Raw genomic sequence first — 21,904 nt, 5'->3', positions numbered from 1 at the left:
TACCTAACCTTATTATAACAAGCACAATTTAATTTAGCCTAACCCAGCTAAATATATTTTAGATAAGTTATAATAATTTAATAAGCAAACACAATGAAATATATTTTTTTTAGTTATGTTCATAATGATTTTTGTGAAATTATTGCATACACAAATTTTCGCTTGCCTTATTCGGCAAGAAGAGTGTTGCTGTTTAAGCCAGAATCGCAAGTTTTACCTATTCGGCACGACATATGTATCAGCAATCGACTGAGTACGTGGAAAACGTATCCTTATTGTAAATAGTAGAACAAGAGACTGGACATGGAAAGTCATTTTTTGACAACTTTTGAGACTGTTTTCATCGTCGGATCTACAAAAAAAATCGAGAATGGCATAAATTATTTATTTTTTTTAGCATTTTGAAGTTTTAAATAAATAATATAATTACCATGTATTTGAAAGCACAGAAGCTCGCAGCTCTCATTAGTGTTCACTTAAGTTAATCTCTGCTCCTTATCTCAAGGCCAACCGACCAGCACCTTAAAAGTAGTCTCACTCATAGGGTGATTTTTGCGCATACACACGTTCAATAATTGTTGAATATAAAGGCTTACATTGCAGGTCTTCTGTCCTCAGCTGCCTTGTCTTACCATTGTTCTGAGACACATCTCATACATGTATTCTCATACACAGCAGGAGCCTGTCGACAGTCGCGGATCAAATCTCTACCCACTACCACTACCCCTCTGCCATACCCTCTGCCCCTACCCTCTGTCCCTACCCACTACCACTACCTACTACCACTACCTACTACCACTACCTACTACCACTACCTACTACCACTACCACCAGCGACTACCATCACCACCCACTACCATTGTGAAAATTGGGGTTAAAGCATTTTGTATGTATATATTATCAGGAATTTCTTCTCCATTCCAGAAAGAACAATCCAAGTACTATAAGTCGTTCCCAATAGTTTAGATGTTTTATTGATAACAAGCGACTTATGACCTTATACAACATCCAGTTCTGCTGTGTCCTGCCCTGAAAGGCACTTTTCTGATTTTGAAAGTTATCTTATTCTACCCTGTCATTTTCCAGGCCTCTGTTGCGTTTGCCGTTTTGTGTTCTCTGAAAACGAATCCTCTGACATATAATAATAAGCTATTTAGAGAACACAGTAAGGCAAGTGGAGCAGATGTCAAGAAAATGTTGGTGTGGATTATGGGAGCTTTGAGAAAAAGAAAAGGAACGAGAGCGATGGTGGTAGTAGTAGTGGTGATGGGAGTTGTGACCTTTTGATCGTACCTCTTGTGTGTGCTTATTTTGGCTAATTTGTTGCCACGTCGTGCAAGTATACGAGAGAGAGACTTCTTCAGTGTTACTTTCCTCGACCTGGCTGTTATGTTGCTTATCAGACTCTTACATCCACTTCTCTCCCCCATCCCTCTTCTCCGCTCTCTTTACCCCTACCCTATCTACCCCTCTCTTTACCCCCTCCCCTTTTCTTTACCCCCTCCCCTTTTCTTTACCCCCTTCCCTCTTACCTCCTTTCTCCTTTCCTTCTTCCCTCTCCTTACCTCCTTCCTTTTTTTTTCACTTCTCTCATCCCTTCCCTCTCCTTCCTTAACCTTCCACTCCTACCTTCACCTTCTCTCTTATTTAAAAAATACTCCCCTCATCTTTCCCTCTTCTTACCTCCCTTCCCCTCCCTCACCCCCTTCACCCCCTTCATCTCTTTTTCCTTCTTTTTACCTATTCTCATCTTCCCATTTTCTATCATATCCCACTTTTCCACCTCTGTTCACATCATCTACTTCCTTCACCTCCCCCTCCTCCTCCTCCTTCCCCTACCAGAGGAAACTATCATCTCGCTCTAACTTTCCCTAAGTTAAGCTAGCTCTTCCCCCACGCCGCTTCCTCGCTCTCAAAATAAAATTTCTGGCCCACTATTTTTTCCTCTGACGCCTGTGTCTCTTGTAGCGTTTGTCTTCACTCAAGACTCCCTGCACTCTTGTTGTAGGGTTTGTCTTCACTCAAGACTCTCCCTGCACTCTTGTATCGTTTATCTTCACTCAAGACTCTCCCTGCACTCTTGTATCGTTTGTCTTCACTCAAGACTCTCCCTGCACTCTTGTATCGTTTGTCTTCACTCAAGACTCTCCCTGCACTCTTGTATCGTTTATCTTCACTCAAGACTCTCCCTGCACTCTTGTATCGTTTGTCTTCACTCAAGACTCTCCCTGCACTCTTGTATCGTTTGTCTTCACTCAAGACTCTCCCTGCACTCTTGTATCGTTTATCTTCACTCAAGACTCTCCCTGCACTCTTGTTGTAGGGTTTGTCTTCACTCAAGACTCTCCCTGCACTCTTGTTGTAGGACTCTCCCTGCACTCTCGTTTGCATGCACTCTTGTATCGTCACTGTGCACTCTTGTATCGTTTGTCTTCACTCAAGACTCTCCCTGCACTCTTGTTGTAGGTTTGTCTTCACTCAAGATACAGGATGGTGATGGTAGCAGCACGTATAAGTGGAAAATATAGGATGGTGATGTGGTAATGTGTGGGAGAGGTAGTAATGGAGGATATAAGGAGATAGTGATAAATATAAGGAGGTAATGGATATAAGGAGGTAGTGATGGAGAGTATATACAGTGATGGAGAGTATAAGAAGGTAGTGATGAAGGGTATAAGAAGGTAGTGGAGGGTATAAGGAGATGGTGATGGATAGTATAAGGAGGCAGTGATAGAGGATCAATAAGGCTGAGTGTTGCTCGCGTGGGCCCCCGACAGCTGTGCTACCACCACCACCACTCCTGACACTACCACCACCACCACTCCTGACACTACCACCACCACCACTCCTGACACTACCACCGCCACCACTCCTGACACTACCACCACCACCACTCCTGACACTACCACCACCACCACTCCTGACACTACCACCACCACCACTCCTGACACTACCACCACCACCACTCCCGACACTACCACCACCACCACTCCCGACACTACCACCACCACCACTCCTGACACTACCACCACCACCAGTCCTGACACCACCATCACCACCTCTCCTGACACTACCACCACCACCAATCCTGACACTACCACCACCACCACTCCTGACACTACCACCACCACCACTCCTGACACTACCACCACCACCACTCCTGACACTACCACCACCACCACTCCTGACACTACCACCACCACCACTCCCGACACTACCACCGCCACCACTCCTGACACTACCACCACCACCACTCCTGACACTACCACCACCACCACTCCTGACACTACCACCACCACCACTCCTGACACTACCACCACCACCACTCCTGACACTACCACCACCACCACTCCTGACACTACCACCACCACCACTCCTGACACTACCACCACCACCACTCCTGACACTACCACCACCACCACTCCTGACACTACCACCACCACCACTCCTGACACTACCACCACCACCACTCCTGACACTACCACCACCACCACTCCTGACACTACCACCACCACCACTCCTGACACTACCACCACCACCACTCCCGACACTACCACCGCCACCACTCCTGACACTACCACCACCACCACTCCTGACACTACCACCACCACCACTCCTGACACTACCACCACCACCACTCCTGACACTACCACCACCACCACTCCCGACACTACCACCACCACCACTCCTGACACTACCACCACCACCACTCCTGACACTACCACCACCACCACTCCTGACACTACCACCACCACCACTCCTGACACTACCACCACCACCACTCCCGACACTACCACCACCACCACTCCTGACACTACCACCACCACCACTCCTGACACTACCACCACCACCACTCCTGACACTACCACCACCACCACTCCTGACACTACCACCGCCACCACTCCTGACACTACCACCACCACCACTCCTGACACTACCACCACCACCACTCCTGACACTACCACCACCACCACTCCTGACACTACCACCACCACCACTCCTGACACTACCACCGCCACCACTCCTGACACTACCACCACCACCACTCCTGACACTACCACCACCACCACTCCTGACACTACCACCACCACCACTCCTGACACTACCACCACCACCACTCCTGACACTACCACCACCACCACTCCTGACACTACCACCGCCACCACTCCTGACACTACCATCACCACCACTCCTGACACTACCACCACCACCACTCCTGACACTACCACCGCCACCACTCCTGACACTACCACCACCACCACTCCTGACACTACCACCACCACCACTCCTGACACTACCACCGCCACCACTCCTGACACTACCACCACCACCACTCCTGACACTACCACCACCACCACTCCTGACACTACCACCACCACCACTCCTGACACTACCACCGCCACCACTCCTGACACTACCACCACCACCACTCCTGACACTACCACCACCACCAATCCTGACACTACCACCACCACCACTCCTGACACTACCACCACCACCAATCCTGACACTACCACCACCACCACTCCTGACACTACCACCGCCACCACTCCTGACACTACCACCACCACCACTCCTGACACTACCACCACCACTACTCCTGACACTACCACCACCACCAGTCCTGACACCACCATCACCACCTCTCCTGACACTACCACCACCACCAATCCTGACACTACCACCACCACCACTCCTGACACTACCACCACCACAACTCCTGGCACTACCATCACCACCACTCCTGACACTACCATCACCACTCCTGACACTACCATCACCACTCCTGACACTACCACCACCACTCCTGACACTACCATCACCACCACCACCACTCCTGACACTACCATCACCACCACCACTCCTGACACTACCATCACCACCACCACTCCTGACACTACCATCACCACCACCACTCCTGACACTACCATTGTCGTGGGGGTTCGGAAGGAGATGTGATGGATAAGGTAAACTCACTTGTTGGATGGTAACGATATGTATTGTCAGACTGTGGTAAGGGATGGAGCCCAGGCCTGCCGTGTTACTGCCTTGCTCTAGGTCTAAGCGTGAAGTGAGGACGAGGCAGCGCCTCTCACTCATGCTGTATCCCGTGACGTCATACAGTCACAGGCCTAGGGATCTTCTATATAAAGCACATGGATGGTACTATAATACTCAGCTAATCTATGCATACAACACATGTAAAGGAGGATCAGCAACTATGCTGACAGCTCGGCCATGTTACGTATGTCGTCTCGACATACACTACTATGCTATAGGCTGAACAGGCAGGTGGTTCTGGGCAGTTAGGGGGAAAAAAGATTGTTTCGGGTTAAGGGAAAGGAGTAGGAGGAGGTAATGTTTCCCTTTGGGATACTTTAAAAGGTGGATTCTAAAAAGAAGGGAGGAAACTTAAATTTATTTAGTAAGGGTCAAAATCTGTGGGGGAAAAAAGAATTTTGGGCCTTGGAAAAAGGGGGAAATGTTAAGGATTTTTCCCCTCATAACTATAATGTTATTAGGGAAAGGCAGGGGGTTTCGGGGGGCGGGTTTTATAAATAAAAATTCTAGTTTGAATTAAGGGGTTGGTTACCAAAAGGGTTTTCCAGATTTCCTTTAAGGAAGGTTTTTGAACCCTTTTTGAAAAAATTTGTAAAATGGAGCGAAAAAATTTGATTCGAGAGTTTTCAGTCTCAGGAAAAGGGAAAAAATATTAAAAGGGAAATTAAAAAAGGTTTTGGTGGGGGGCGACTTACGGTCAAATTTCCTTTAAATAGGAGGGAAATGGAACAAAAAATTCCGGTCAACAGTATTGATATTCAATCTGAGTCACACACAGTGACACGAGGTATCAACTATAAGGAGACTACACTTACAAACGTTAACAACATGTGGAGGTTACTCGAGAAACAACTTCTTACATTGCATGAATTACTGTCAACTAGGATGGGATCACAATCTGGAACACAAGGGACAACAACAACACTCAAGTGAGTACACTAGCCACAGAGACGTCTTTCTGCAATGGCTTGTGGCATCAGCAAGAGATGGCATGGCTCGTTGCAAGTAAAGTTCTTCTCAAAGCGTCCCCTGGGAAGGAACAAGTACTTGAACAAGTCGCCATCACAAGGATAGTAGTCTCAGCGCCCAGGGTTGTCTGAGGTTCCTCTGAAACCCAAAGTAACTGTACACTATCCTGCATGCACGATATTGTGGCTGGATTCCAGACAGGAGTGACAGTATTACTAGTGCCTGACCACTCGGCTACATTAATAAGTAATTCACGGATCTATAGGAACTTAATCTGAACTTCACGTTTCACAGCACTTTAACAAATCTCAGATACAAGCTGTGAGAACAAACACATTGCTCAGGGGCTAGGTATTGTCTTTGTCAGTAAGGGAATACTGGTACTGTGGACTGATTCATATTGACTTTGACTGGCATGATACACTAAGTGAATATTCAAAAGTGACTGGGACATCTTCTCAGAGAACTTACTCAAGGACATAAAGGCAAGAAAAATAGAGAGAATGACACAATAAGCTTAAATGAGAAGAAATTACTTATTTAAAAAAAAATAAGTCGCACTGTAGCAAGGAGAACTCACACTCACAAAAGGAAATACTCAACTGAATAAGCAACACTTTGAAAATCAAGAGAACTTGTACTTTACTCAAATCTAATTTGCTCAACTTTACTTTAAAATGAGTTAATGGCACAGTGAGTTGTCTTTACTCTCAATGCAATAGGGAAATACAACAATAAAATGATGAATCAATCAAAAATGTTAAAATGGGCTCAATAAAGCTTGTGCAAAATTAAAACAAACTGGGAAAGCAATTCACTAAAAATAAAATAAAATGGCACACAAGGAATAAAATATTATGCACAGAAAAGAGCATATGAAACTGCACTGAAATAAACTGTAGCAATACTGCAAATAACAATTGCTAATCAAAAGTACTGCACAACACTACATAAAATTTCTGCAAGAAAAATTTTAAATGGCAACACAATGTTTGCACAAGAATTATTGTAAAATGAGTCAATGTAGCAATGATAAAAAAAATACACACACAAGAAAGTGCAGTTTACAAGAAAAGAAAGTATATCAAGGAATGAACTGAGTGAGCACTTTAACTCTTAACTGCAGCTTAAGCAACACTGACTGAACAAAGAATGATTTACTTTAAAAGAAGAACTTAAAAATTGCACTAAGAGTGAATTTGTTCAATGAAATATAAAAATAATAGATGCAAAAAGACAGAACAAAAAAGGTTTGAACACTTAGTGATGCAGAACACAACACATCAATATAAACACAATACTAGAATTTTCTTGCAATGAAACTTGATGTGTGAAAAATTTGTAAAATAATTGTCTTGCTTGAACAAAACAATGGCACTATTGTCTGTGGAAATAAGACAAATTAGACACTGGCTAAATGAAAAGAATATGAACACAAGAATGTTCAACACACAGAGGAAAATAAAATGGCAAAAGAATACATGAATTCTGTGAGAAAAATATAACAGACAACACTGAGTTGTGATGCAGAATACAAGGTAATAAATTGCTGAATTACTTCACTGTAATACTGTGAACACAAGGTAATTGTGAAATTTAACACAAATTCTATACTGCTTATATGTGTTGCACACAACAAGGAAAAAACACTAAGGTACTTCAAGTATATAAAAAAAAAAGAACACAACACAACAGACATGAAATTATGCACGAAAATTAACACTGAATTAAAAAGAGAAAAAAAAAATATTGCAAACAGTATATAATAAACACTGAGTCTAATCAAGAGTTACTGAATGTCACTAAGAAATCACTGGAAACACGAAAAAGAAATGTCTCAACACTCGCAAATGTCTCTATGAAAAATAAATATTCGTTAACACTGTAGCGACGTGTTGAATGAGGTGGGTGGTCAAGGATGGTAGTGGCTGGCTCGCTGCTACTCTCCACGTGATTGTAGAATTTTGCTCTTAAATCGACGATGGACCCACACAGGAGGCTTTTAACGATGGCGCCATTGACGAAAGAACACACTCTAGCTCTTGACCCCCTATGTGGTCCTTAAAATATAGTGCTAGAACCTGTAATAAGGGTAAAAACAGTGGTAGTGAGTGAGGCGGCTGAGGCAGGCTGAGGCAGGGCGGTGGCGAGACCGCGTGGTGACTGGGCCTATGGGATGAACGGTGTAAGCCTCACTGGAGACACCCTCACTTAGGCGCGAAAATATTCTAAGCCGGACTGGCTTAAAACAAACCCACGAAATACCACAACACCACAGGGATGAAAAAGCACTCAGAATGGCTTGGAGCTTGAAGCACAAAGCGATGAGGAAGACTGTACCCACGTGGTTTGCTTGAGTACTGGGTTAGTCACCTCGGTTAGTCACCTGGGTTAGTTGCTGGCTGGCTTGGCTTAACCCTTCACACAGAATGGCTTGATAACTTCTAATGATGAGCACAGCAGGGGTGGAAAGCTGGCTTGGCAGGCAAGGCTGGAATGGTGTAAGGCTAGGCTGGCTGACTCCCCCACCACAGACTGTTGTGCTGATTTGGCTTACTTTGCAAACTCGGGTCAACCCCTCGGGAGTGATGCAAATAAGCAGATAAACACTAATACAAAGAGACTAACCAGTGAATAATGTAGAGGCTGGTAGACACTTGCTTGGGGTAGCTGGCTGGCTAGGTCGAGCGTTACCCTTCTCGGCAGGCCTAGTCACAAGATGGCGACCGGCTCAGTAGAAATTTATCTCCAGAAATCGCTGTAATCGTCAGAATTACAGGCCCTTCGCTGGCACCAATTTGTCGTGGGGGTTCGGAAGGAGATATGATGGATAAGGTAAACTCACTTGTTGGATGGTAACGATATGTATCGTCAGACTGTGATAAGGGATGGAGCCCAGGCCTGCCGTGTTACTGCCTTGCTCTAGGTCTAAGCGTGGAGTGAGGACGAGGCAGCGCCTCTCACTCATGCTGTATCCCGTGACGTCGTACAGTCACAGGCCTAGGGATCTTCTATATAAAGCACATGGATGGTGCTATAATACTCAGCTAATCTATGCATACAACACATGTAAAGGAGGATCAGCAGCTATGCTGACACCATCACCACTCCTGACACTACCATCACCACCACCACTCCTGACACTACCATCACCACTCCTGACACTACCATCACCACTCCTGACACTACCATCACCACCACCACTCCTGACACTACCATCACCATCACCACTCCTGACACTACCATCACCACCACCACTCTTGACACTACTACCACCACCACTCCTGACATTACCACTACCAATCCTGACACCACTCTTGACATTAAAAGAAATGACAAAAAATTCCAGAAATATTACACCACCTTGGATTATTACTGGGGTGGAGGCACAGTCAGTGGCCTCTACTCCAGAACAACAGATATTAGTGCCACCAAATAAAACCATCCCTACACACCATCAATACGACAACATTGTGTTTGCAAATATACAGGGTCTAAAGCCATCGACAAACAAAATACCTTTCGTAAGTGGACTGTTCACAGAATCAAATGCAATGGTTGCAGCTTTCACAGAGACCCACATAAAGGATCACTTTCACAACGAAATATGGATCCCAGGCTATAACTTCTTCAGATGCGAAAGAATAAACAGGCAACAAGGGGGGGGGGAGTGTTGGCCTGTATGTCAGTCACTCATTTGCTCGGAATTACTAAACACCTCAGATGATGTAGTTGACATTTTGGTAGTAAAGATTGAAAACCATGACCTTGTTACTGTGGTTGTATACAAGCCACCTGGTGCAACTTCCCAACAGTTCAAAGAACAGCTTTTGAAAATTGACTACTGTCTGTAAAATCTCCCAACTCCTGCTCCAGACATCGTCCTGTTACGTGATTTCAAAGAAAGACTTCTAAAGTAGAGGAATGTAGCAAATAATGTTTTAGCAGAGATAACCCCAGGAGGCAGCTCAGATGAAAATTCACACAAAAGCTATTAAATCTTTTCAATAATTTCACCTTAAGCCAGCAATAAGAGCTAGCAAGACTGGAAAATACAGTTGACCTCAGCACCACTAATAATGATGACCGGGTACGAAATATAACAGTATCAAAGACAATAGACTCAGATCATAACATAACAGAAGTACAAATATGTATGTGCAGGGATCCTGACCAGCATAAGGTGGTCACTTATGAAGATGTCTTCACCAAATTCAACTTCAATAACAAAAACATTGAGTGGGATCAAATCAACCATATCTTCAATGAAAGAAGCTGAGAATATATCCTAAACAACACGGATCCGAACCTTTGCCTAGAAAGAGTTAACTCTGTAGTACTCGACGTATGCTCAATGCACATTCCTTTAAGACAAAAAGAAGAGATGTATACTAGAGAGAGAGACGCTCCCTATGCAGGGGAGAGGGAGTAAATTCTTGGGTAGCTTTGGGAAGGGGTGGTTTTGATAAGGACGTGCCTTGTATGGGCCAGTAGACCTTCTGCAGTGTTTCTCCATTCTTGAATTTACTGAGGTTTACCGATGATTGAAAATGAGAGAGTAAATGGTATAAACCTTGGCACTGGATTCGACAGGTGGTTTAAAAACACACGTGAGCAAAGTAGGTCCTGGGACTTTGATTCAAGAGAACTCTGAGAGAAGAGACGGTGCTGAGAAACAATATGGCTTGACCTTGGATTGGCCATGTCTAGGCCTATCTAGGTAAAACTAAATTGTCAGAAATTCGGAACTTAAGTTTTTTTTATTGTATTTTAACCCTTAAACTGTCCAAACAGATCGACGTTCAAATCCGTAGTGCTCCAAAAGTAGATCTACGCTTTTTTTTACATGTTTTCAAGTATAACAAAAAAAATGTAGATAAAAGTTTTTTTTACACGTTCAAATGTAAAAAAAATCTACATTTTTTTACATACTTTCAAATGTTAAAAAAACGTAGATCTACGTTTGGACAGTTTAAGGGTTAAGAAAATGGTATGTCATTATTACATAGAAATGATAATATAATTTAGCTTTTGTATGTTCAGGAGTTTTGGCATAATATATCCTAAGAATTTAGGCAACTTGAAGGTTTTCATAATCTTTAGTTATTTCTTAATAGACGGAATGTAGGGAAAGTAATAAACAAGGATTTTTTGTTTCTTCTGTCTCAGGAAGAGAGAGTCAGGTGATAGTCTGGCACACAGGACTCAGCTTCGATGGTCTACTAAGAGAAGTTTGTAACTGTCATTTATATTTTTGTCATTTATTTGTATATTCCCATATTTTCATCATTAGTGTAATAAATAATTATAGTGTTTATTTCTCATTCTCAGAACATTAGCTGCTATAAATATGCAGTGATTAATTATTCCTATTTAATAGATTAGCTATATAAAATGTATTAAGAGTATTAAGTGTTATTCAGTGCTCTGTTGAGAGGGTAAGAACAATCTCACTCCCCATATGAAATAATTGTAAAATATGAAATGTCTAGTATTTCTAGTGATGTAACAGTGCTCAGTGGGGTCTGACAAAGACCCATTGTGACCTCTAATCCTGTTTGTGTACAGCTCACAGGATGAGCTGTGTGTGCACAGTAAACTAACCGCTCAGGCGACACAACTATCTCTTCCTTTCCTTCCTTCCCCGGTATAACGTGTGTTGCAAGTAAACACATGTATATGTTTTGAATTAAGGTACAGAAGTAAGATGTATAATGGTTGTGTTTGGTTGCAGAGGTGTGGCGTGGCGGCGGGATGCGGTTCAACAAGTGCGAGTTGGCTTCCCTGGCCGCACACCCGTCCCACCAGTTCGACAAGGAGGGTGTCCTCCTTCTAAGGGAACGCCACGACGGCTTCTTCAGGAGGTCAGAAGGTAGGTACTCTTCACCCGCAAGACTCTCCCTATCTACCCGGCAACTGTCGTCCATGGACGTCAGTTGCCTTCCACGCCCTCATCACCCTCCCTTCCACGCCCTCGTCACCCTCCCTTCCACGCCCTCGTCACCCTCCCTTCCACGCCCTCGTCACCCTCCCTTCCACGCCCTCATCACCTTCCCTTCCACACCATCATCACCTTCCCTTCCACACCATCACTATCCTTCCTTCAACCCAACATTTCTCTCATATTCTCCTGCGTTTCACAACCTTGCGCTGCTTCGTTTCCTCCCTTTTGTTCCCTCTTGCTCTTCATGCTGTCCTTTGTACACTTAATACCCTTGAAGAGCATTGATGTGTTCCAACATAATGTAGCTTTCTACTTGTCTTCTCTTTTTTTTTTCCTTCTCTCTTGCTCCTTCATCTAAGAGAGTTTTTCCGGGTCCTCCTCGACCCGTTCCCTCATCTCATGCTTTACACCTCTCCTAAATTCATTCATCTGATGATGGTTTTCCTCTTCTGGTGAAGTAAACTGAGATAAAACTTGGAACAGATGGAAATACAGACAAGCTAATGGTGAACCTGGACACGGTAGAGGGATGGTGAAACAAGTGGCTGCTAAAGTTCATCCCAAATGCATTCATGCTTGTACACAGTGGAGAGGGAAAAACATGAAAGGCAATATAGGGTGTGAGCCGAGTAGCTGTAAATATTGCTTAGAAAAGAAAGATATTTAAGTAAACATACATAACACATTACCAGAGGCGCACATAAACTGCGTAACATGGGCAACATGTATAATGTTACCTAATAACACGCACGCACACATGTATAACACAGCAGGCGTCATAAATATGTAAGCGCATAAACAGCACATAAACGAGGCTGCTCACCATAACATAGTTTTAAATATACATGTTCCTAGTATTTTCTAGGATTACCCGTCGTCTTGATGCACTCCTTAAGTCTCCTAGGCACTGATAATGTTGTCTTATGGAGGATAAAAAAGTCGGTACCCTCCCACATCAGCTTAATGGCACTCGAGATTTTGGGGTTCGAGGTCACGTCCATGCCACCAAACCTACTTTAATAAATTTCCAAACGTTCTCAATAGGGCTGAAGTATAGTTAAGTCTCCAGTGTGGAAAAAATCACAATAATTTAACCAGTTCTTTGTCTTGAGCAATTTGTCACGGGGTACCGTTTTCCATTCAAATGTTGCCATGACACTTCTCGAAACTGTCAGGCAAATAGTCTGCCAAAAGTGTACTTATAGGCATTCATATTTATGACGTTTGTGTACTCACCTAGTTGAGGTTCCAGGGTCGAGTCCAAGCTCCTGGCCCCGCCTCTTCACTGGTCGCTACTAGGTCACTCTCCCTGAACCGTGAGCTTTATCATACCTCTGCTTAAAGCTATGTATGGATCCTGCCTCCACTACATCGCTTCCCAAACTATTCCACTTCCTGTCTACTCTGTGGCTGAAGAAATACTTCCTAACATCCCTGTGAGTGTTGCTGAGCCTTACAGAAGTAGAAAATACGACACACGAGTCTCCCTACGATCCCCGTTGGGGAGGGGAACCTTTACCAGCGTTGTCTTCACCTTGACTTGCACGATGAGCTACGCAAATCGTGTAAAGATCAAGCCAAACAGTGGTACCGTTGATGATTCAACGAAGCTTGCTCTTGCAACTGTTGAGCAGGGAACATTGCATGTGAAATTCAACGCTATTCTGTCACTCAAAGAAGCATTCATTATTGTGTGTCAAGATGATGCTGATGCAGAGAAGTTACTCACTACAGAAGCCACCACTACTCTTACTGCTAAAGGGTTTACTGTTACATCTTCTCCTGCCCTCAGGGCAGAGAAATCAGTATTCCCGAAAAAACTGGACAAGATTCTGACTTCTCGACCATTTGCTGAACTCGAGTCATCTATTGAAACTCAAAATACTTGTGCTACTGTTGACAGTATTACCAAAATCCCGAATGCATCGTCTATGCTCAAGGTCACCTTTACCGACGTAAACATGGCTGCCACTGCTCTGAACGAAGGTCTTGCTGTTTACTACTACTACATCAGTCCCACCTACATAAAAGCAGAGAGATACCACTACATCCAACATTGCTGGAACTGCTATTCTTATCTTCACACCACCAAAGCATGTCCAGTAAAAGACAAGAAGTTCTGCACTACATGTGGTAGTGAGGGACTCACCTTCATTTCCTGTACCGCCGCTGCTGCTCCAACACAACCAGCGTGTTTAAACTGCAAAAGTAATGATCACCATACACTGGCAGTAAAATGTCCTACAAGAAAGGATATTATGAAGAAAGCACAAGATGCAGCAAAGAAAAAATCTACTAACAACACACCAACGTATGCCGCAGTTGCAAAGTTACAAGCAGACACTATAAAATTACTTCAAGCATCAACACAACCAGCGTGTTTAAACTGCAAAAGTAATGATCACCATACACTGGCAGTAAAATGTCCTACAAGAAAGGATATTATGAAGAAAGCACAAGATGCAGCAAAGAAAAAATCTACTAACAACACACCAACGTATGCCGCAGTTGCAAAGTTACAAGCAGACACTATAAAATTACTTCAAGCATCTACTCAGCCCGCCTCCACCACCACCACCACCACCATCACTCCTCCAACATGTGACGTGATCCACTATTGTCTACTATACGCTCACATGCAGAACATGGCTGTATCTGGATCCTTTAACTCTACCATCAACGAGTTATTTGCATTAAATAACAAGCCATCATTTACATTAATCACCACCTCTGCTGCAGAAGCTCCATCACCACCACCAACTAGTGACGTCACTCCAACACCGTCCAATGAGAAGCCTCCACCGCCACCACACCTCACTGAATCCAACCATTCAGAAGCCTTGCCACCAGAAACATATTCCTATTCGTCTATTGAAGATGACAACGAATCTTCAATTCCACCTTTAACACCACTCAACACCCTACCTCCGCCATCAACACCACCTTCCTCAACTCCATCACCGCCTTCTCGACCTCACTCACGTCGATTACCTGGAACACTATGGGTTAAACACAAAGGACTCATGTTCTTCACCACGATACAATACCCCAGCCCAATGACTCGCCTAGAACTCATCCAACATCTCCAAGACAACACTGCAACGTACACCACCGATGAAAAGCCATTCCCTACCGTCAACCAGATAATCCACCAACTCCAAACCAACGAACTCTTCTACAGCTCTCCCATGTGTGACAACTCTCTAGAACAGAATTCAAAGCATTGACAACCGGATCAAGAGAATAACTAACTCATCCTGCTTGCTGCCTACTGACACTCTCAGCTCCTGCCGCTGCCTTCGCCATCCTCTCCTAGAGAGCCAAGTAACGACATCATTCAAGCCTCTCCATCTACGCCTCTAGTACTTCGGTACCACATGTCCCAAAGTGGTTGGGCCACTTGCCTTGATTCCTCCTCTTCCCCTCCTTCCCATCCTTTTCCAGTTATTTCCATCCTTCATTATCCTTCTTCCTTCCCATCTCACGACAGCTCTCGTCGTCGTCTTCGATTCGATTCGAACATCCTTGTGATTCATCTGTGTCTTCAACTTCCAACTGTGACCCCTTGTTGCTGTGTCCCATCTCTGGAACATCCTGTCTTTGGCCACCTTGTCAATTCCTCTCAGTATTTTGTATGTCGTTATCATGTCCCCCCTATCTCTCCTGTCCTCCAGTGTCGTCAGGTTGGTTTCCCTTAACCTCTCCTCGTAGGACATACCTCTTAGCTTTGGGACTAGTCTTGTTGCAAACCTTTGCACTTTCTCTAGTTTCTTTACGTGCTTGGCTAGGTGTGGGTTCCAAACTGGTGCCGCATACTCCAATATGGGCCTAATGTACACGGTGTACAGGGTCCTGAACGATTCCTTATTAAGATGTCGGAATGCTGTTCTGAGGTGTGTGTGTGTGTGTGTGTGTGTGTGTGTGTGTGTGTGTAGGTGTGTTTTATAAAAGGCCCTGGGCCCAAAAATCACTCCTGGAAATACCTGACTTATCAGGTTCAGCTACTCAGACCTCTCGGTCACCAGTACTTGAAGCTTTTTAGTCAAGTTGTAGCAGAGGTAGATTTGTCAGTTTGTACCCAGTAAAGTACAACAGTATTTTACTTAACTCTTGCAGGCAACAGTTCGTGAACATTTAGGTATTCATCGTCAGTAGAGGTATTAGCTCTGTGCATTCTTAACGATAACAGAGAAAACTAAGGTGACAAAATGGAAGAGATACACAGAATTAGAGAATGTAAATATGTTAGTGGTGGTGTGTAGTAGTAGTAGTAGTAGTAGTAGTAGTAGTAGTGGTGGTGGTGGTAAGTGGTGGTTTATAGTAGTGGGGGTGGTGACTTTGTAAATGATTAAAGTCTGACCTAAACGTCGCTGTTAGCTTTTCTGTCCTATGTGAGGATTATTTATGTATTCTTCTAGGTGGTTGTGGTGGTGTGTAGTGAGGTAGTGATGGATGAGGAACTTGTGGTAAATGTTGACGGTAGTGGGAAATAATGGAGTGGCTGTGAAGTTGAAAATAGTGGGTTTGAAGGAGTGGTTGTGAGGTTGAAAATAGTGGGTTTGGAGGAGTGGCTGTGAGGTTGAAAATAGTGGGTTTGAAGGAGTGGCTGTGAGGTTGAAAATAGTGGGTTTGGAGGAGTGGCTGTGAGGTTGAAAATAGTGGGTTTGAAAGAGTGGCTGTGAGGTTGAAAATAGTGGGTTTGAAGGAGTGGCTGTGAGGTTGAAAATAGTGGGTTTGAAGGAGTGGCTGTGAGGTTGAAAATAGTGGGTTTAAAAGAGTGGCTGTGAGGTTGAAAATAGTGGGTTTGGAGGAGTGGCTGTGAGGTTGAAAATAGTGGGTTTGAAAGAGTGGCTGTGAGGTTGAAAATAGTGGGTTTGAAGGAGTGGCTGTGAGGTTGAAAATAGTGGGTTTGAAGGAGTGGCTGTGAGGTTGAAAATAGTGGGTTTGAAGGAGTGGCTGTGAGGTTGAAAATAGTGGGTTTGAAGGAGTGGCTGTGAAGTTGAAAATAGTGGGTTTGAAGGAGTGGCTGTGAGGTTAAAAATAGTGGGTTTGAAGGAGTGGCTGTGAGGTTGAAAATAGTGGGTTTGAAGGAGTGGCTGTGAGGTTGAAAATAGTGGGTTTGAAGGAGTGGCTGTGAGGTTGAAAATAGTGGGTTTGAAGGAGTGGCTGTGAGGTTGAAAATAGTGGGTTTGAAGGAGTGGCTGTGAGGTTGAAAATAGTGGGTTTGAAGGAGTGGCTGTGAGGTTGAAAATAGTGGGTTTGAAGGAGTGGCTGTGAGGTTGAAAATAGTGGGTTTGAAGGAGTGGCTGTGAGGTTGAAAATAGTGGGTTTGAAGGAGTGGCTGTGAGGTTGAAAATAGTGGGTTTGAAGGAGTGGCTGTGAGGTTGAAATTGGCACATGAATGATAATCTTTTTTATTCTTTACATTTGTATACGCTTTCTCTCTACATTTAATCTTTTAGTTTTCTCAATGATTCTTATTTAATACTAACAATATTTGTGTGTTCAATCTTTCCAAGGACTTGAGGGTGTAGGGCTGTATCGTGTTGTTGATTGTTTCCCAGGGTATGTCTGATAGTGCTTGCTTAGTTTTGTTCCAGTTAATTCTTTGATTGTTGAAGTTAAATTTATTGAGGATCCCATCTCATACACTACTAATGGGGTTTTCTACCACCAAGTTTATCCTCGTTTGTACTTTTATGATGATGTGATCAGAGTATATTGTATTTGTGATTATTAAGTTTCTGATTCGTGAAAATTAATCAAGTGTATATTCATTTCCAGTGGGTTCTGTTTTCTGTTGGTTCAAAGCAAAGTTTTCAGATAGCCTCATTGGTTCTCTGGTATGTACCTGTTGAGCTAGTTCTCTGGTATGTACCTGTTGAGCTAGTTCTCTGGTATGTACCTGTTGAGCTAGTTCTCTGGTATGTACCTGTTGAGCTAGTTCTCTGGTATGTACCTGTTGAGCTAGTGAGCCTCCAGGAGCTGTTGCTGGTACAACGATGTGATTTACATTTTTTTTCATTTCATATTTGGGAGGTTGAAATCTCCGAAGAGGATAACATTTGGTGTTGGGTTTTGAAGGCTTTCAAGAGGTCTCTGTCTTCCTTGTCTGAACCGTGACGTATATAAACCGTTGACGGGTTTGTATATGATAATTATTACTAGATTCCTATTTTCTGTGTAACAAAAGGTGTCTTTTGCATAGTCCTATTTCTTCCTGTGACCTATTTACTGTCACGTCTATAAATATTGTAATTTTTTTTCCACATCTCGCCTTCCAAATGATCTTTTGTATGTTTCAGACATAGCATTTGCTCCTGCTGTGAGGAGCCCACTTATTTACAAAGCTAACTTTGTAATTTTCGTTTGATTTCGAAACGTGAATATTTACAAATAGGAAGGAAAATTTACCCTTTGGGATTTTGGGAGGATTAGTGCGTGTTTTGCTAGTAATCCTTGTAACGTAGTACCACCTCTAGTATTGGTTGTACACTTGTCTGCTGTATGATACATCCTGTTGTGTGTCCGACTGGCTTGGTTTGTCCCATTGCTGTGTACCACTGTACCACTTGTCCCGCTTCTGTATTTGCCCTTTTTTTGTGTTCCACATTTCCTCTGGAGCCAAAATTATTCAGCAGGAAAATTTCGTTTCCTGGGGCGAAGAGACAGAAAATGATGTGTATGCATTGGACAGCCAGATGCGTTTTAGTGTGTGGGAGAAGTGAGGGAATGGAGTGGGAGGGAGGTGAAGGGTGTGGGCGGTAGGTGAAGGTAAGGTGTATGAGGTAGGTGCTTATTGTTATAATCATGAGGGAACTCTAAACCCGTACGGATTATACAGCGCCTGTGGAGATGATGGAAGGTATTCAGGCTCAATTCAGGGAACTGGAGCACAGATTCAATTCCCTAAATCAAGAGCCCCTCACCAGCGCTAAGGATCCTCCCTTGAGGGGTGGGGTAGATGAGGAAAGGGGTGTGAGGGGAAGTAAAGTAAGAGCGAGAGAGATGTAGAGAGAATGGGGGGGGGGAGAGGGAGAGGAAATAAAGAAAAGGAGAGTTTTCGTAGGAAAAGTCGGGCTAAGATCTATAAGAGAGGAACGGAGGTGGGGTCAAAGGGCAGGCCTTCTCCACCTGGTCCTAACCAAAGTTAGCAGTATAGCGAACAGCAAAAGATGAACACAGAAGGGGCAGCGTTTCTTTACCCATATTCCTTCACCACTATGTACAATATTTACATAATTAAGTTAGCAATGTAGTGACAAGACAAAGCAAAGAGCCTCTCAGAGGAGCAGCAGGAGTGGACGGGTCCAGTGTATGCGAGAGAGTGTACCTTCAGCATACTACACTTGGACATATATTTAACATTTGAGCTATGGCCCCGTTGGCTGGATCCGGCCCGCGGGCCGTAGGTTGCCGACCCTGCTAGACAGACAGACACAGACAGACAGGCACAGACAGACAGACAGGCAGGCAGGTGTGAAATCACCTTGACTGAAGAGCCGGCCTTATTGGTTGAACTGGATAATTAATACAGCAGTGGGACCCCATAACTGCTATACTCAGAATTGCCAGTTAGTTGGTCGAGAAGTCATGCCACTGGGTGTGTGATGGACGTCGAATAAATGGAACATACTCAGCACACGTCACCGTTGACCTGCTCCCTTCATGATCCACCTGTTCCCTCCATGGTTCACCTGTTCTCTCTATGGTCCACCTGCTCTCTCTATGGTCCACTTGCTGTCTTCATGGTCCACCTGCTGCCTTCTTAGTCCACCTGCTGCCTTCATGGTCCACCTGCTCCCTCCATGGTCCACCTACTGCCTTCATAGTTCACTTGCTGCCTTCATGGTTCACTTGCTGCCTTCATGGTTTACTTGCTCCCTTCATGGTTCACTTGCTACCTTCATGGTCCACCTGCTACCTTTAATGTGCCACACTATGTATTCCCCTACGTTGTTCCTCTCAACACATCACTAGTAACTGCGTTACTTGATTCTCTCAGTATCAAATGGTCTGGAAGGTTGTCAGTGGCAGCCAGGGTGACTACTACAGTGGCAATACTGTAGCTACCAGGGAGACTACTACAGTGTCAGTACTGTAGCTAATAGGGAGACTACTAGTGTCAGTACTGTAGTTAAAAGGGAGACTACTACAGTGTCATTACTGTAGCTACCAGGGAGAGTACTACCGCGTCAGTACTGTGGCTTCCAGGGAGACTACCAGTGTCATAACTGTAGCTACCAGGAAGACGACTACAGTGTCAGTACTCTGGCTTCCAGGGAGACTACTACAGTGTCAATACTGTAGCTACCAGGGAGAGTACCACAGTCTCAAAACTGTGGCTTCCATGGAGACTACTGCAGTGTCAGTACTGTGGCTTCCAGGGAGACTGCTACAGTCTCAGTACTGCAGCTACCAGGGAGACTACTGCAGTGTCAATACTGTGGCTTTCAGGGAGACTACTACAGTCTCAGTACTGTAGCTACCAGGGAGACTACTGCAGTGTCAATACTGTGGCTTCCAGGGAGACTACTACAGTCTCAGTACTGTAGGTACCAGGGAGACTACTGCAGTGTCAGTACTGTAGCTACCAGGGAGAGTACCACAGTCTCAAAACTGTGGCTTCCAGGGAGACTACTACTGTGCCATTACTGTGACTTCCAGGGAGACTACTACAGTGTCAATACTGTAGTTACCAGGGAGACTACTACAGTGTCAATACTGTAGTTACTAGGGAGACTACTGCAGTGTCAATACTGTAGCTACCAGGGAGACTACTACAGTATCAATACTGTAGTTACCAGAGACACTACTGCAGTGTCAATACTGTAGCTACCAGGGAGACTACTACAGTATCAATACTGTAGTTACCAGAGAGACTACTACAGTGTCAATACTGTAGCTACCAGGGAGACTACTACAGCGTCAATACTGTAGTTACCAGGGAGACTGCTACAGTGTCAATACTGTGACTACCAGGGAGACTACTCTCAATATCATGAGTGACAGGGAGACTAGAAGAGTCTCAGTTATTTTAATTCGAGGGAGACTACTATACTGAACACGCAACATATAATCTGCTCCACTGAAAGCTCCAGACATGCAGTGCTCCAGTGAACACTGCATAGTGCTCCAATGAACACTGCACACACAGTACTCCACTGAACACTGCACACACAGTACTCCAATGAACACTGCACACACACTGCTCCAATGAACACTGCACACACAGTACTCCACTGAACACTGCACACACAGTACTCCACTGAACACTGCACACACAGTACTCCACTGAACACTGCACACACAGTACTCCACTGAACACTGCACACACAGTACTCCACTGAACACTGCACACACAGTACTCCACTGAACACTGCACACACAGTACTCCACTGAACACTGCACACACAGTGCTCCAATGAACACTGCACACACAGTACTCCACTGAACACTGCACACACAGTACTCCACTGAACACTGCACACACAGTGCTCCAATGAACACTGCACACACAGTACTCCACTGAACACTGCACACACAGTACTCCACTGAACACCACACACAGTGCTCCACTGAACACCGCACACAGTGCTCCACTAATTAGCTAGGGCTAACATTCATGATTCTCTTTCTCAAGACTTGAGTAATTACCTCGTCGGTGCTTATTTGAAAAAAAAAATAAGGCAATTTTTCGTGATTTTGTTTTGACCTTTAAGAGGGTAGCGTGACCTGCTGTTGGAGGATATTCCTCCTAGTTTCACTCCTTCACCAACAGCAATAGCGTTGGTGAAAGTGTTGGTGATACAGTAGAATTTGTAGGTATTAGACAGGAAGGTCCTACTCTTTATATTTGTATATAAAATACATTAACTGTGGCTTAGGAGTTCACAGAACAGATACTGAAAATAGTTTCCTTGATAACAT

The 21,904-nt window shown here is 44.3% G+C and overlaps 1 protein-coding gene across 4 annotated transcripts in view; it reads left to right on the top strand.

The window, feature by feature from the left end:
• Positions 1–21,904, top strand: part of LOC128686424 (inositol polyphosphate-4-phosphatase type I A) — a 405,235-nt gene that overhangs the window by 185,598 nt on the left and 197,733 nt on the right. For 3 of the 4 annotated variants that reach the window (XM_053773341.2, XM_053773340.2, XM_053773339.2), the window contains exons 4-5: positions 11,200–11,261; positions 11,765–11,902. In XM_053773341.2, coding sequence (XP_053629316.2) covers positions 11,200–11,261; positions 11,765–11,902 — 200 coding nt within the window. Of the gene's footprint in view, positions 1–11,199; positions 11,266–11,764; positions 11,903–21,904 lie in introns of those variants that run through there. The other variant, XM_070085792.1, reaches the window with a different exon arrangement.

Source organism: Cherax quadricarinatus, chromosome 17 (assembly GCF_038502225.1).
Source record: "Cherax quadricarinatus isolate ZL_2023a chromosome 17, ASM3850222v1, whole genome shotgun sequence".
NCBI classification, from domain to species: Eukaryota; Metazoa; Arthropoda; class Malacostraca; order Decapoda; family Parastacidae; genus Cherax; species Cherax quadricarinatus.
Note: the sequence above shows the minus strand (reverse complement) of the source record. Positions and strands in the feature narration are given on the sequence as shown.